Source organism: Ischnura elegans, chromosome 8 (genome assembly GCF_921293095.1).
Source record: "Ischnura elegans chromosome 8, ioIscEleg1.1, whole genome shotgun sequence".
Taxonomy (NCBI): Eukaryota; Metazoa; Arthropoda; class Insecta; order Odonata; family Coenagrionidae; genus Ischnura; species Ischnura elegans.
The window spans coordinates 47,614,558-47,629,671 of NC_060253.1; the positions used below are offsets into that span (position 1 = coordinate 47,614,558).

Consider the following 15,114-nt stretch of genomic DNA (forward strand, 5'->3'; position numbering starts at 1 on the left):
TAGATGATCAGTAGTCTTCGACCTTCCATCAGGACCTGCAGCCATCGACGTCGAGGGAGGAAACCTCCGCAAGGGCACAAACATTTCCTTCTTAGCTCTCTGCCTTCTCTAGAAGAATGTACACGAAGAAGGGGGAGCTCCTGGAAGAGAGCGGGATCAGGCATTCTCTGAAGACTCCGAGCTAGAAATTAGAGAGGAGGAGGGTGGGGAGGAGGTTGAACCCTCACAGTCAGGTACTGCGTTGCCTCCTTCTACGCCAGATCCCTTTGTGTCAATCACTGGCCCATTCCCTTTGTCCTATTCTTTCCTGAACCCTATAACAATACCGTCCGTCCTTTGCGGTGGACCCTTAGTTCAGTGACCCCTCAAAATATCACTTTCATAGAAAACCCAGCTCTCACCATTCCACCCCCTTCCAAGGACCCAAGTGTTTTTTGCGTCTCCTTTTCCCAGACACCCTCTTTCGTATACAGACATACTTTCTCATAATCTTCGAAAGAATAGGTTAGGAATTGGAAACAATTGACCTATGAAGAGTTTTACCTTCATAGGCCTAATATTTCACAAGGTAAGTATTCCTATTACCAATATATCCGACTTATGGAGCATTGCTATCTTGTTTGACCTGCTTTGCTTTCGGATATACATGAGTCGTGATGGATTCTTTAGCATTCTTCAAGCCCTACATTTTTCAGCGAATACCGGCCCAAACGATGCAGAGCCTTGAGTATTTCCTCTAAAAAAATCCGTTCCTTTTAGATTCATTTCACTCCTCCATTGATTCCCTAATAATTCCTTCCCGAAAGCTATGCACGCTTTTTCATTTATCGTGAACCCGCCGGAAAGATTTCCCTTATAAATTCCGTCTTTCTGTCATTAGGTCCTTTATTCTTCCATCCCACATTCCTTATCCCAAGCCACTTTTACCATCAATATATCAATCTCACTTCCCTGAACTCATCCAAGAGGAAGGTGGCAGAAAGAAAAATCGATGGTGCAAGTATTGCACTATTGCGGTGCAAGCACTCTTGGGCGTAGGAAAGAGACTGCAGATATCTACATTGGCTGCTAGGTCTCCTCTACTCTGTCCCGAGCTTTTTTCTTTCTTTCATAAGAAGGCATAAATAGTATTATATATTTTTGTATCATATATTGCAATAGTATTATAGGTTGCCTTGTTTAGTTGCTTTGTTATATTGCAATAGTATTGTAGGTTGTTATATTGTTATAAAATTTGTGAGAGAGGTATTTCCTACACAGGTAAAACATACATGACTGTACGTAGTGGTATATAATATATAATTTAAAAATGGTCATCATTTCGATTGTATTGAATTTGTTTTGGGTAAATAAAATATTTTTTTTCATGTTATGTGCTCCTTTTTTCAATAGTCTAGGGATCTTACATAAATAAGAAGTAACTAGAGATTTCCTAGCGCGATGGAATTACTCTTTCCCTCGTGTAATTAGAAAGAAAACGTATCGTTGCTTTCGGTAATCGGGTAAGTAATAAGGGGCATAGATGCTGCAAATCTATTCCTAGCAATACGTATTATTGAATGGTTTACTCGAATTGATATTATTATGCACCAAATGAAAAAATATTATTGCGGTAAAAATTTACATCATTTTCAGATTTTCGCAGAATATTCATAGTAAGAACCGCGATACGTGGCCTAAATGAAGATTACTTGTAAGATGTTTGCTTGCAAATACTATTAGTTCCAGTTTTTATGCATTAATTTCTAACTCGGTAACATCATATTGAAAAATATGTTATTGGCTTGAGTTCAGAAGATAGTAATGAGGAAAATATAGGTTGATTATTTTTGTTTCCACATCCATTTTTATTTCGGCAACGGAGCCTATACTCCAATAACCCTAAAAGGACACGCATCAGCAAAATATTTCCCCATACCTTCCCCATCTTTTTGATGTGCCGATAGCACTTCCAAGAAGGTTATTCCTAGTTCTCACAAGTGGACCGACTAAATCTTACTATCACCCCTCGCTTCATCTCCGTACCCCCTCCAACCTTAGAACAGCCGGCAGGAGTGGTGCACGTCAAGAAACACCCTAATACACCGTCGGAAAATAATCTCGAAAGCAGAGTGCCACTCATCTCAAGCACGTGCAGTGAAGGGAATACATAATGGTATGTGAAAACCATTTTTGTTAAATATCTGATGCTTACGGGTGGTCGTATGGGAAGAAAGGAATTGGAGCTGAAAACATGAAACGAGTGAAGGAATTTGTGACGAGAATAGTGGCTTCAGAAGAAAATGTAGAAATTATTCAATATTATCGAACCCTACCCCGATACTCAGGATTACTAGTACAAGGAATACGCCGAAATATCTTGTGCAGAATTACCATCACAATCAAACAGCTGTTCACGGCGATTCCTTGTACTTATAACTTGCATTACATCCGTCTAAGCCAAAAATTTCCCTATGGCAGTGGCAAAATACCAATGGCGATACCAGTAGAGCATAACAAATTCATTTTCCTCGTATTTTTTTGGATACATAGCGCAGAAAAAAAATTGAAAGAAAACGGTGGTGCGGGGAAAAATCCGACAGTATGCAACCCGCATTGCGTTAATATCCCGCTGTGCGGGTGACGTGATATCACGTCATAAATAAAAAAACTCATAGCTAACAAATTAGGGCCAAGAAAATTTTTTCATTATTTTTCCCAGCTCTTTTGGCACCCATGCATGCGTTTTGCATTAAAAAACGACAGCCGCACCGGGGGTCGATTTTGAGTTTTACCTGGTCAGCATTGAAAGTGTTAAATAATGATGTTTCAGATTGTAAGTGGTGCTCATACCTCACTTGTCGACACTCTGTTTAACCCATTTTAATTACCACTTAGCTCTACGTGCTCACATATTAGCCATGAGAATTCCAAATACGGGCAACGCACTCCTAAGGTCACCTCAGGACATCTGCACTTCCCTTTCCACAAATGCCCAGCCTACCTGCCACGGATGGAAAGGATATCCGGACGTGGAGGACCCCTTCCAGTTGCCGTACCCATGGTCCAGGTACCAGGCATCTTTGGTGGAGAAGATCACCCGGTATCCCTTGGCCAGTAGATCGGTGGGCATCGGATCCCCGGCTGGCATCCACGCCTGGATCACGTAACGCCCCTTGTCCAAGTACTCTTCCACGGCCCCCGAGCCGGTCAGATCGCTCGTCCACAGGATGGCTGTGGAAGGCCCAAATGACAGGGCCCGATCCTGGAACTCGGCCCAAGCGCGCACGAAGCCCTCCTTGGTGCGAGGGTATCCCCTCGACTCCATCCACGACACCACCTCGTCTGAAGCGTTCCAGCAGCCGAAGTGAACCTCGTCGCCCCCCATGTGCACCAGGGAACCCAACTCCCCAGTCGCAGTCCTCTCTCGAGCCCCGAAGTCCTCGTTCATGTCCGTAAATAGCTCCCCCAGGATCGGGTAGAGGTTCGGGTTGGCGGGGTTGAGCTGACCACAGGGCGGCTCAATGCAGAAGGCGCGCCACGGCTGTCGGCGGACGCAGACGGCCAAGGGCCCGAGGCCGAGCTGGTCCGAGGCCGCGCCCCAGCCGGCGGCGGCGTGAGCCGGCGCGTCCAGCTCAGGGAGAAGGCGGATGCCGCGACGCAGGGCGTATCGGGCGAGGGCAGCCACGTCTTCGGCCGTGTAGGCGAGTCCCGGCTGCTGTGCGCCCCACTTGGATAGGATGGGAACCCGCTTGGAGGCGTACGCGAAGCTCTGCGAGTCGGTGAGATGGAGGTGGAGCACGTTCAACTTGCAGGCGGCCATGGCGTCCAACTGGCGGTAGAGAGCGGGCAGGGGCAGGAAGTTGCGGGCCGGATCCACCAGGAGGCCTCTGTAACAGTGCAAAGACCCTTGGTAGCAAAAGAAGCTGCTTGGGATTTATCTGTGCTTGCTCGTCATCATTATCATCACTGGTCCACAGTCCTAAAACTGGTTTGACGCAGCTCTCCTGTCAGTGGTATGGTCCGGGTTAGCTCTACGGTCACATGTGAAAATCAACTTTGAGGTGACTCATAGGAAGAGTGAGTGACTTTATATGAAGACAATCGTGGACCAACAAGTTAGTGTCATGAACGGAAAAGGAAGACCTCGAATAATATATATGGAGCATCTCAAGAAGGATGTAGGATTCGTTTTAAGCGTACAGCGAACACGAATTGGGCTGAGAACATCTAGATACTCGGAGGCTACGTGCTAGGCTTAGCAATTAACTACAGCTATTTTTCGAATGACAAAATGAACATAACCTCAGAGCCTTACTATGATACAAGGCCCGACGGTAAAATTATAGTGATTTTTCCAGACGAATAGTTAATCATATAGGAAGTCGTGTTCACGCCGAAAAATAAAGGATTGAAATAAATGCTCGTGTGCTCGCGGAATATAAATCACTTTAACGCTCACTTACTTTTAATTTCTCGTAAATTTTACGTATTTTTCTAGTTACACTACGAGAACATCAAGGTTAAGGGGATGTCGCTACGGCTGAACGTTAGATATTTGTTTTATTCCAAATATTCTTTATTTTCTTGATTATTCACTTTCTATTTGCCTCAATACTTCGAGCAACTCCATTTTTTCTCCCCTCACCTCCCATCAATAACACCCCGGCAATATTAATAATTGAATATCAAACGTTACAGCGGATGAAGACCCAGGGTAGGCCCTTAGAAGTATACAATCAAAGGGGCCGGGAACCTTGTAACCTAACTTATTCGCCAATCATCCCGGGGAGGGGTTTGGTGGGGAAGGAAAAAGGAAAGAATGCCGTCGTGATAGGGAGGCCTCCAACTCCTTCTGGGTGAAGATAGGTTTAGAAGGGAGTGGATGGGGAAATCCCAACGGCGTCATTGGGGCGGTGTGGGCCACTAATACCGAAACCACAATTTAATGTTTCTACGGAAAGGAAATATTTTCCTATGGAAAAAACCGTACGATTTTCAGTAGATTATCAAACGTTACAGGACTCACTCACCTGTGTGGATAGAACGGCCTGTCGTCAAGCACGGAGGCGTCGGCCACCATCTTGATGACTCCGGCGTCCCACGCCGCCATTTGCGAGAGCGTCTCGAGGGCGTGACGGGCGCCGAAGAAGGAGCTCGCGTTCACCACTGCGTCTACATATCCACCGCCACTGCTCTTCACCTCCAACGAATAACCCTCGTCCGTGTCCCACATGAGCAAGTCTTCTTCAAGTGGCGAGGAAGATGAATCTATGGAGAAGGCGATGGAGAGGTCGCTACTGCCAGCAGGGGCCCTCCAAGGGCGGCGGCGGGCCTTCGGCGGCAGCAGTGCCCTCAGGTTGCCCTGGAAAATGTTGACGGCGTCGGCGAGGAGAGAGGCGGTGGTTTGCGAGGTCCCGGCGTATGTGAAGGCCACGGTCTCGGGGTTGAGGGCCACCAGGCGGGTTCCCAGTGCCACGGGACCCGTGGGCAGGGGCCACAGCGCTCCACCAGGCCCACAAGAGAGGCGGCACGCCTCCAGCCCCACGCCGCCTACATCCCCCGATCCCAACCGTCGGCAAAGCCCCGCGCTTTGATCGCAAGCCCAAGACCACTGAGGGCCGTTGTCACTGTAATGGGAAGCACGTAGGTGCAAGTCATATATGGGGAAAGTACTGACAAATACTATCCTGCCCCATTATAATTTCACTTTGAAATCTGTAATTTATTATAGCTATGAATTATTAATCATAGCGTTTTATTATTCATAAATTTTACAAATTATTTATATTAATCGTGAAGCAGGGTTAAAATTGGTTTGTTTTATTTTCTCTAGTATACGATGTTATCGGCATGAATTTATCCTCTATCAAGGATTACTTAAATAGTATATGGATAGATATTCTGGATTTAAATACTTTGGGATTAAAGACATCGAGTATTTTGGCGCTTGAATTCTTCAAGCTGGTTTTAAAGGGTAAGGAGATATATGGTGGTGTCACGTGTTTTCGAGTCATGTGTCCATAAGTTTTTAAAATGTTCCTAAAATCCACCATCTTTTCTCTTATAGGGTAAGAAACTTAAATGTTCGCCGTCATAACCTCTGTAAATCTTCAATAGTATTATATTTAACGAATACGTCATTGCTCGGAATGGCTAAGTTAATCATTGAGGCAAATTTGTACTAAAGTATTAAAAAGTTTAAAAAAGGAACGATTTTGTGGTTATTTTCAACGTTTTAAGTCCATAATTAGTGAGCGGCCCCTTTATTTTATTAAACAAAAAACGTAAAAAAGTAAAGCTAATCTAAAAATGAATCAAAGTTACCTTTGACGTGACTACATGATTTTACATATTTAAAAGCATTGCTGCTTCATTCTCCCTCCTTGAATACCCTAAGAAAGCCATAAGCCACAATTTTGTCTTTTATTTTTTTTATTTTAAAATTAAATTCAAATTAAATCTATAACTAATAAACATATTACAATGAATAAGAAAAGACAGAAAAATGAGTCTAGTTATTATAAATAAAAATCACTTCTCTCAAAGACAGCTTTAACAGCATTAGCCCTGTCCTCTTGCTTCCTATGTAAAAGCGTAACCAAATGTTTGCAATATACTGCTGTTCATCTTGTTGTATGGTAGCTCCTGATGCTTTGTAGTTTAAGCAACAAGCAATCATTGTTTCACAATCATTAATGCACCCGAACCTTTCAAATCCATCACGGTTAGGTTCTTCATGTGTCTTAGCTAGTAAATTTTGATAATCTAGTATAAATGCAAGTCCAAACCAGGTTCCAATGACAACCTTCTCCCTTGTGTTTCAGTTGTACATCTTTTGTTCGTTTGTTGAAGCCTTCATCCTCCGCCAACACGTGGTTGGGGTTTTCTTCGACATAGAGAAGGCCTACGATCGGGTTTGGCGCAGAAAAATCTTACGCACTCTGCATGATTGGGGTTTTAGGGGTAACTTACCAACTTTTATTCAAAATTTTTTAACAAACCGTATTTTTAAAGTAAGGACGGGGCAGTTCCTAACGCGTCCCTACCCTCTCGACAACGGAGTCCCCCAGGGGTCCGTCTTGAGCGTGACGCTTTTCGCTATTGCGATCAACGACGTAGCTAAATACATCCAGACGCCGATAATGGCCACTCTATTCGTTGATGACCTGGCGATATTCTGCAGGTCATCTAGAGTGGCCAACATATCGAGATTGATCCAACTCACGTTGAACAAATTAGACCAATGGACCCATAGTAGCGGTTTTAGATTTTCAACTGAGAAAACCAAATGCGTTCACTTCCACCGTGTCAGAGGCGTCCACCTTCCTCCTACACTTCGTCTTAGCGGAAGAAATCTCCCATTTGTGGAGTCAATCCGTTTTCTGGGGCTAACATTGGATCAAAGACTCAACTGGCGAGATCACATCAATAATCTGAAGGCAAGTTGTTTTAAGTCTATAAATATTTTAAAGTTTTTGAGTCACATATCGTGGGGAGCAGACCGTACCACCCTACTCCTACTATATCGCACATTGGTGCGGTCTAGAATAGACTACGGCTCCTTTGTTTATGCATCTGCCCGCCCATCGTATCTACGAGCGTTAAATTCTTTGCACAACGCCGCGCTACGACTCTGCACTGGGGCCTTTCGAACCAGCCCAGTTCCAAGCATCCACTCTGACGCAGGAGAACCTCCCTTGTACTACCGTAGGACTTGGCTGCTTTGCAGTTACGTATCCAAAATTTTATCTATGACGAGTCACCCATGCTACGACATACTTTTTAAACCTCGGCTTTTAAATGTTTTTAATCGAAGGTCTAGGGCAACGAGACCTCTAAGTATTCGTTTTAATGATTTTATCCTCGGATGTGATTTTAAACTACCAGACGTATACCCTGTTGCGTACTCAACTTACGCACCTTGGTTGACTCCCACTCCTACGGTTAATACGTTTTTACTATCTCGGCCAAAATCCTCCACTACTCCCTTGGAATACCAACGTGAGTATTTTAAGTTTCGGTGGAACCACCCCAATTTAATCCCCATTTACACGGACGGATCGAAATGTAACTCTGCCTGTGCATGTGCAGCGTTCTCTCCTCTACATGGAGCCATTAAGGCGAAGCTGCATCCGCTGTGCAGCATTTATACGGCGGAACTCTTCGCAATTAAAATGGCTTTGGACGCCTTGAGTGACGAAAATGGCTCGTTTGTCATATGCACCGACTCCCGTAGCTCCTTACAATCCATTTCTGGCTTCTTACCCATGCATCCAGTTGTTCAACACATTCAAGCCACGCTGCGGACTCTCATGAACAAGGGAATAAGTGTTTGCTTTCTTTGGGTTCCGGGACATGCGGGGATACGTGGAAACGAAAAAGCAGATTTGTTGGCCAAGGAAGCTCTTACTAACGAAGAGATTAAATCAACGTTAGTTCCGTACGAAGACCTAAGAGGGTCACTAAAAAATGTTGTACTTGAACAGTGGAGGGAGTCGTGGAGGGCTTTGAATAACAATAAACTGCGAAGCATCAAACATACAACGTCAGCTTGGCCTTCTTCTACCAGGATCAATCGAAGGGAGGAAGTAGTTATCACTCGTTTGAGGATAGGGCACTGCCCTCTGACTCATGCCTTTCTTTTTACCGAAGAGAAGCAAGCTCCTCAATGTGACGAGTGTAGGTGCCCTTTAAGCATCCGACATATCTTGACAGAGTGCGACAAATACCGTGATGCGCGGACACGGTTCAATCTATATGGGGACCTAGAATCTATTCTAGGAGACCACCCCACCAATCTAAGTAGTACAATTTTGTTTCTCAAGGAAATAGGTCTTTTCAACAAAATTTAAAAACTTCCCTCTATTTTATGTTAAAAATTGCGTAGTAAAGGTCCATTTATAATGAGTGTTGAATCAAACGATTGAGTAGTGGTGCAAAATGACCTTGCCGTCGACGCACCCTTTATCTCAAATCTACTACTACTTTTGTTCGTTTGTTGCCATAGCATACCCATGAAGTGAGTAGCCAGGACCGACCAAATTTAAAATCCTTTTCTCATAATTTCCAAGGTTTGCAGCAGTTCTAATATTTACAGCTAATGCACAAACAGGACTTTCGATATAATTACTTGACAATCCAAAGATAGTTGCATAAATCCTGTTGAGTGTCAGGTCATTTGGCTTATAATCAGTTTTCACCATAACAGGGGTTGGTATACCAGGAAAACTAACCATGGCAACATTCTTGTTCTTGGCAGAGTTGAACTTAGTCCGTAATTCCTTACCTTTGTTAAGATAATTAGTCAACATTTCATTGTGTGCGACTAAATTTGTGAATACAGTCTTGTGATTAACGTAAAATGCTGTGAGGTTAACAATAGCCTTGCTTTCTGGGTCTCGAAGCTTATTACCGTAGGCTTATTTGCTGCTGAGCCTTGCCCTCTAGATGTGCCGGTATTGATGTCTGATACTTCTTCTCCTTCGAAATTTAAATCTTGATGACTAGGACCTGCTATTGTTGTAAGCTCTTGGGTACATAGATTAATGCTTAGCAAGCTTGGAACTTCCCCAAACGGAGACCTCAATCCTTTTTCCTTAGGGAACCTAAAAGACAGCTTTCCGAGCCTAACTGGAGCAAGACCTTCCTCTGAAGCAGAATTCCCTCTTCCCCTTCAACTAATCCTCCTTGCCAGAGACCTTGCTCTTGATCCGGGAGTAGAAGCCAGGCAAACGTTCTCAAACGACAAGTCTAAAAAGCCTGAGTCTTGAGATACACTTGCTGCACTCTTACTCCTTGTGTGTCTTATTTTAAACTTTAGAATTTTCTTTCAACGAAAGCAGACTCTGGGTTAAAATTTCAAAGGGAAAGGGGACATCGGAGCCCGCGTCTTAAAATCGGAATTTGACGTTACAATAAGATACCAGAGGAAGAATATGGCACCAAGAATACATGGAATTCTAGCAGAGCTGACGTAAACTTAGGTGTATAAACCCATTTACGAAATCTAGTCAACAGGAGATATACCAAGTAACTTCGAGAAGAACATCATAATTCATTTTATAAACAAGGAGGCAACAAAGACGTGTGAATATTTTAGGACTAAAAGCTTGACGACATATGCATCGAAGATACTGACAAGAATGATCTACAGGAACATAAAACAAATTGCAGAAGAATTCCTGGATCGGGGTCTAATTCGGATTTAGGAAAAACAAGGGCACATGAGAAGCAATCTTGCCTCTTAGGCTGCTCAGAGAGAGGAGAATGGATAAGAAAACAAATTTTCACAGAATTTGTCGACTTAGAGAGGGCCTTTGACGATGAGGAATCAAATACAATGGTAAGAATCCTGAAATAATGGGAGTGCTATGTATGAAACCAAGTATTTGTGATAAAATCTGGAACCAACTCTAAAGAAGCAAGAATAATAAAAAATAGTGAAACAAGGGTGTCCAGTGTCCACTCTCCCCCGTTTTGATGTTAACATCAGGAAAACCGTCAATTAAATCAAAGAAAAGGCTAATGGTATCCATATGTACGGAGAAATAATTAGAACATGCTGCAGTTTGCTGACGACGAAGCAGTTACAGTCGAGACGGAGAATGATTTTGGGAAGAATTTGACAAATATGGTGTGGACAATGGATAGATACAAGCTGGAAATCAATTAAAAGAAGACTAAAGCATCATTATGGAGCAATATACGATACTAGGGCATGCATTAAACTAGGAAAACAGAAGCTTGAAGGGTTTTAAGAATTTTGTTTCCTAGGAAGCCGAAATACCAACGATGGACGAAGAAAGAAAGAAACTAATCGTAGAATAGCACAGGCGAGGAGGGCTATCAACGAAAAGAAGAATCTACTTACAGCTGAAAATTCAAGGGCAGAAATAAGTGAACACTTCATTCGATTCTGCATATGGAGCATGTTTCTCCATGTGAGCGAAGCTTGGACGTTGACACGTGCAGAGAAGTAAAAAGTAGAATCATTCGAAATATGCTTCAACCAAATAATGATGAATATAAAATGGATCGACCGAGTAAGTAGTGAGGAAGTGCTAAGAAGAAAGGAAAAAAAGAGAAGCCTTCTTAAAACCTTTAGACACAACTTAGCTGGCCACATTATGATACATGATGGCCTGATGAAAAAAATCGTAGAAGAACAGGTGGAAGGGAAAAAGGGCAAGGGACAGCCCAGAAAGAGTCATTGGACAGCTTATGAAGAATGTAAAGGGTGAGGAATCCGTTGCTGGCGGATTGGAGAGCGGAATGAATAGTTGCTGCAAACCAATCTTAGGGTTGTTGACTCATGCTGAATATGATGATGATAGGCTTGAGTGGAATAAATCGCAACTCTTCACAGATCAACGGGTTTTAGTGAAAAGTAGACAATTTCCCGTAGCTAAATTTTACTAGTATACTCATGGGAAAACTCTTAAGGCCCCCATTTATTCGGAAAACTCCTCTCGCGCTACTTCATAAATTTTTAATAAAAAATGGCTTAAAAACGACGGAAAATGTCAAATCTTTTATAGCCTCCTATTCACCCACGTCTTATTCCGGCGCAGTGAGAAAAAGAAATGCCGTCCAGATGGGGTAAAGCTCTGATTCTATTACTGCCAATGTTTAGTCTCCTACTTTTTGAGCTGGAAGTATTTATGACGGCCTCTTCTTCCTCTATTCACACGTTCAAAGGTGATATGGTAAGGAGCTCGTAGAACCCGGTTGCAATTGTAGTTCCATACTTACTTTTTGCAATGCACCAAATGTAATTCTATACTGTAGCCTTTACTATTTTATCCAAATTTACTTATTATTTTATCCATGTTAGACACTCGAAGGCTACCCCAAGCTAAAGAAAGCGTACAAATCGGGGGAAGTCGTCATATGGAAAATATTTCGAGGGGGGAGTTGTAGACCCCTGAGCATATCAAAATGCATATACCTCCTTTGCATAAAATGCATCAACTTTGAAGTCAACATAACTCCGCGGGGGAAGAAGAAGCATTTTAAATTCTACTTTGCTTGGGGCAATTTATTTCTCACCATAACATGGATTGACGCTGATTAATCACTATCCCCGCGAGAAATCTCCAAGTAATTCATTCCACCATTCGCTCGCAGTGTCGCAAGAAACGGCGCGAGTGCGTGTATGCGATGCGGTGAGAGAGAAATAATTTTCCACTGTCTCTGCGTCACATCTCACAGTCGATCGGAACTGCAATGCCCTGATGTGCGCGCGTGTACGTGTCGCACGTGGGGTTTGTATCGCCTGATTGCCCTCGCGGGTGGCGCCCCGTCATTGGCACCACGTGTCATTCCCTTGTTTCCACCCAGAAAAGAGATATATAAACGGAAGAGCGCTCAGTATGACTGCAATAGTGAAGTGATTAAAAAGCAAAAGATAACATTGACCAAACCAACTTCGACTTCCCCTTAATCGTGTGTCTTTGTTGATATCTTATTGTAGGCAGTTAAAATAGTGCAAATTTGGTGAAATGTGGCATTCACATCAGAAAAGTATGTTTTGCCCTGGGTAAACAATATTTTACTATATTGGCCCCAAATGTGAGTCTAAACAACAAATCTAATTTCGCCCTATGGAGTTACTATAATTAAAAAAAATATAGATAGAAAAACTATCGAATATGCCTGTGAGAATGAAATTTCTTATGTTTATGGGAATGGAAAAAAACAATCTTACATCATTTTAAAACCCCAAACTTTGGGTACTATAAAGAATAAATTACAACTGTAACGTCTATATGGTGGACTGACTAGATCAGGGTTAATTGACGACCGTCGCTATCTATACGATACGTATACGCGAATATAATATCAGAACTCAAATCCGATAGTGGTCACTTTAGTCACGAGACTGCGGGCGTTTTTACTCTGTTATCGTTTCGAGTGGCCCTTCTGATGCATGCTCCTTCCTATCTATTAACTATCAGCGTGTGAAATCTGTGGAGGCGTGAGTGTTCGCGCTCATTTCTTTCATACTGCGAGGAAAGCTTTTCCATTATTACTGATTAATTGTCCTTCGGCGTTTGTCTTCATAATGCCGACAATATGTGACCGAGCAAGTTGTTAGGCGTCTTATTAAGGTTTTTTTTTATTTTACTCTTTATTGCTCGCTAGTTCCAACCATTTAATTTTCATCAATCTCCTGCTGCGCCACATTCCTAATTCTTCCACCCTATTTTCCATGCTGCTGAAATCGTATATGCATCACTAACGCACAGAATCAGATACCCCTTGAAAGTTCTGATGAATTGTTTTCTTACCTCCATGCTCAAATTTCCTGCAGTAAGTTGATCCTTATTTTTGTGGAATTCCATCTTCGCCCGGTCTATTTTGCTCATGATTTATTTATTCTTTCTTCCATAGCTGGTAATTGCATTATTTGCTCCTTGAATTCCGAAGTACTGCACTATTTATAACTAGGGACGATTTACTTATCTAAAAAAAACGGAGCTTCGTGGTCTGATTTTACCCTGCCGTTGTTGCTGTGCAATTTAAATTCTTCATCATAGTTTACGGCATTTGAATATTAAAATCCATGGAACTGAACCTTCATTACTAGTAGTTTTAACTTACCGTTGGGCTGAGGTGGTCGCGATTATCGCGCATATCAAGACGATCGCCGAAATCCTTTCCTTTTTCATAGCGACGTTCGTCGAGGCCATCTTGAACACCTGCGATAAGAGAGAGCAAAAGGTGGTTGAAATCGGGAAGTAATAAATTATGTTATGTTTACGGAGATATATCATTGATGGAGGAGGTATCATATTTTTTTAGGAGAAGCATTACCAGAGGGTGCTGCTATGGGATAATTCTAATGAAGGCTGCACCCCAATGTGGAAGATAACTTAAATTAAGTTTCTTATGAGTAAACTATTCGTTCTATGAAATTAATTTGATTCTGAAAGCGGAAGGCTCTCAGTAACATATACTGCTAGTTTGACCAGTTTCCATCGCCTGCAAGAGGACCCCAACTCCGCGTGGTGCGTACCGGTGTCGCTTCGGCTGTAGCTGATGGAATAAGTTGGCGAAGCTAGGGGACGAGGGGCAATCAAAATCCCGCCCGTCACCGTGCATCGCTCATAGAAGAAAACAATCCTCGGATAAACAATGGAACCGGCACTGGTCGCTATCCACAAGGCCCAACAATAGGAGATGCGTATTTCCGTAAAGCTTTCTAGTCCGTCAGCCAAATCTGGAGTGCTATCCTAGGAGGTATTCCATCTTCATTTCCAGAGATACATCGGGCAACACTCGTCACAACGTCGGGTCGCTCAACACTGGAGCGGAAACCAGACTCCTGCGCCGGGAAGCCATTAGTTCGCAGGTTTCTGTCCGACGCGGGAATCGCCGAGGAGATACATTATCACCTCTTCAGATCTTGGTCCTGGATGATGTGATTGTGGAGCTGCACAGTGAGGTTAACTACCGGCTAGAGAGGATTATGATTGGAGCTTTGGCTTATGCCGACGACTTCTTCTTGGCGTCCCAGTCCGTCGATGAGATGCAGCTGTAGCTGGTTATAATATCGGCCGATATTTTACCGGTGGTATGGTGCCTGCCGGTGATCCACAGTGGTAATGGTCGGCTGCCAACTGACTTATCGGTTCTGGTGCGTAGACAGTCAGTTTGCAAGCTCCCATACCCTTCCATCTTACACTATCGCCATGTGGAACAGTGATATTTTAACGGCTGTCCAAATCGGTACGTGAGCAAGGGCCTCTCATAAATACAAACAAAACCGTAGATACTTCATTCCTGCTTTTAATCTGCGATACAGAATAGCAGATGCAAATTATAGGGTTAGTGGTAGGTGGTAGAACAGTCAGAGAAATAGCTGGCATTCTAAATGTGTCTAGTAGGACAATTTAAAATTGGTTTAACCGGTACAGCGAGGGTGACGAGTTGCTAAATGACAGCCGTCGAAGTGTAAGCCCACGGGCGTCCACTCCAGTGGAGGATCAGAGGGTTCTAGTGATGATTGAGGATAGGCCCGTACCACTCGGAGGATTTTCTCTACCAGACAATGAGAAGGCGGGTGATGGAGGGTGGCTCTCTCCACCACCAACCGGAACAGAAGCCTCTCTTCACCGAGGAGCAGAAAGT

General features: G+C 43.3%; 1 protein-coding gene across 3 annotated transcripts in view; it reads right to left on the reverse strand.

Moving 5' to 3' along the window:
• The window catches only part of LOC124163835 (chitooligosaccharidolytic beta-N-acetylglucosaminidase-like), a 47,527-nt gene that overhangs the window by 7,699 nt on the left and 24,714 nt on the right, over positions 1 to 15,114 (reverse strand). For 2 of the 3 annotated variants that reach the window (XM_046540938.1, XM_046540939.1), the window contains 3 exons: positions 13,585 to 13,682; positions 5,013 to 5,609; positions 2,984 to 3,869 (listed from right to left, as the gene is read on the reverse strand). In XM_046540938.1, the coding sequence (XP_046396894.1) occupies positions 2,984 to 3,869; positions 5,013 to 5,609; positions 13,585 to 13,682 (1,581 nt within the window). Of the gene's footprint in view, positions 1 to 2,983; positions 3,870 to 5,012; positions 5,610 to 13,584; positions 13,683 to 13,999; positions 14,276 to 15,114 lie in introns of those variants that run through there. The other variant, XM_046540940.1, reaches the window with a different exon arrangement.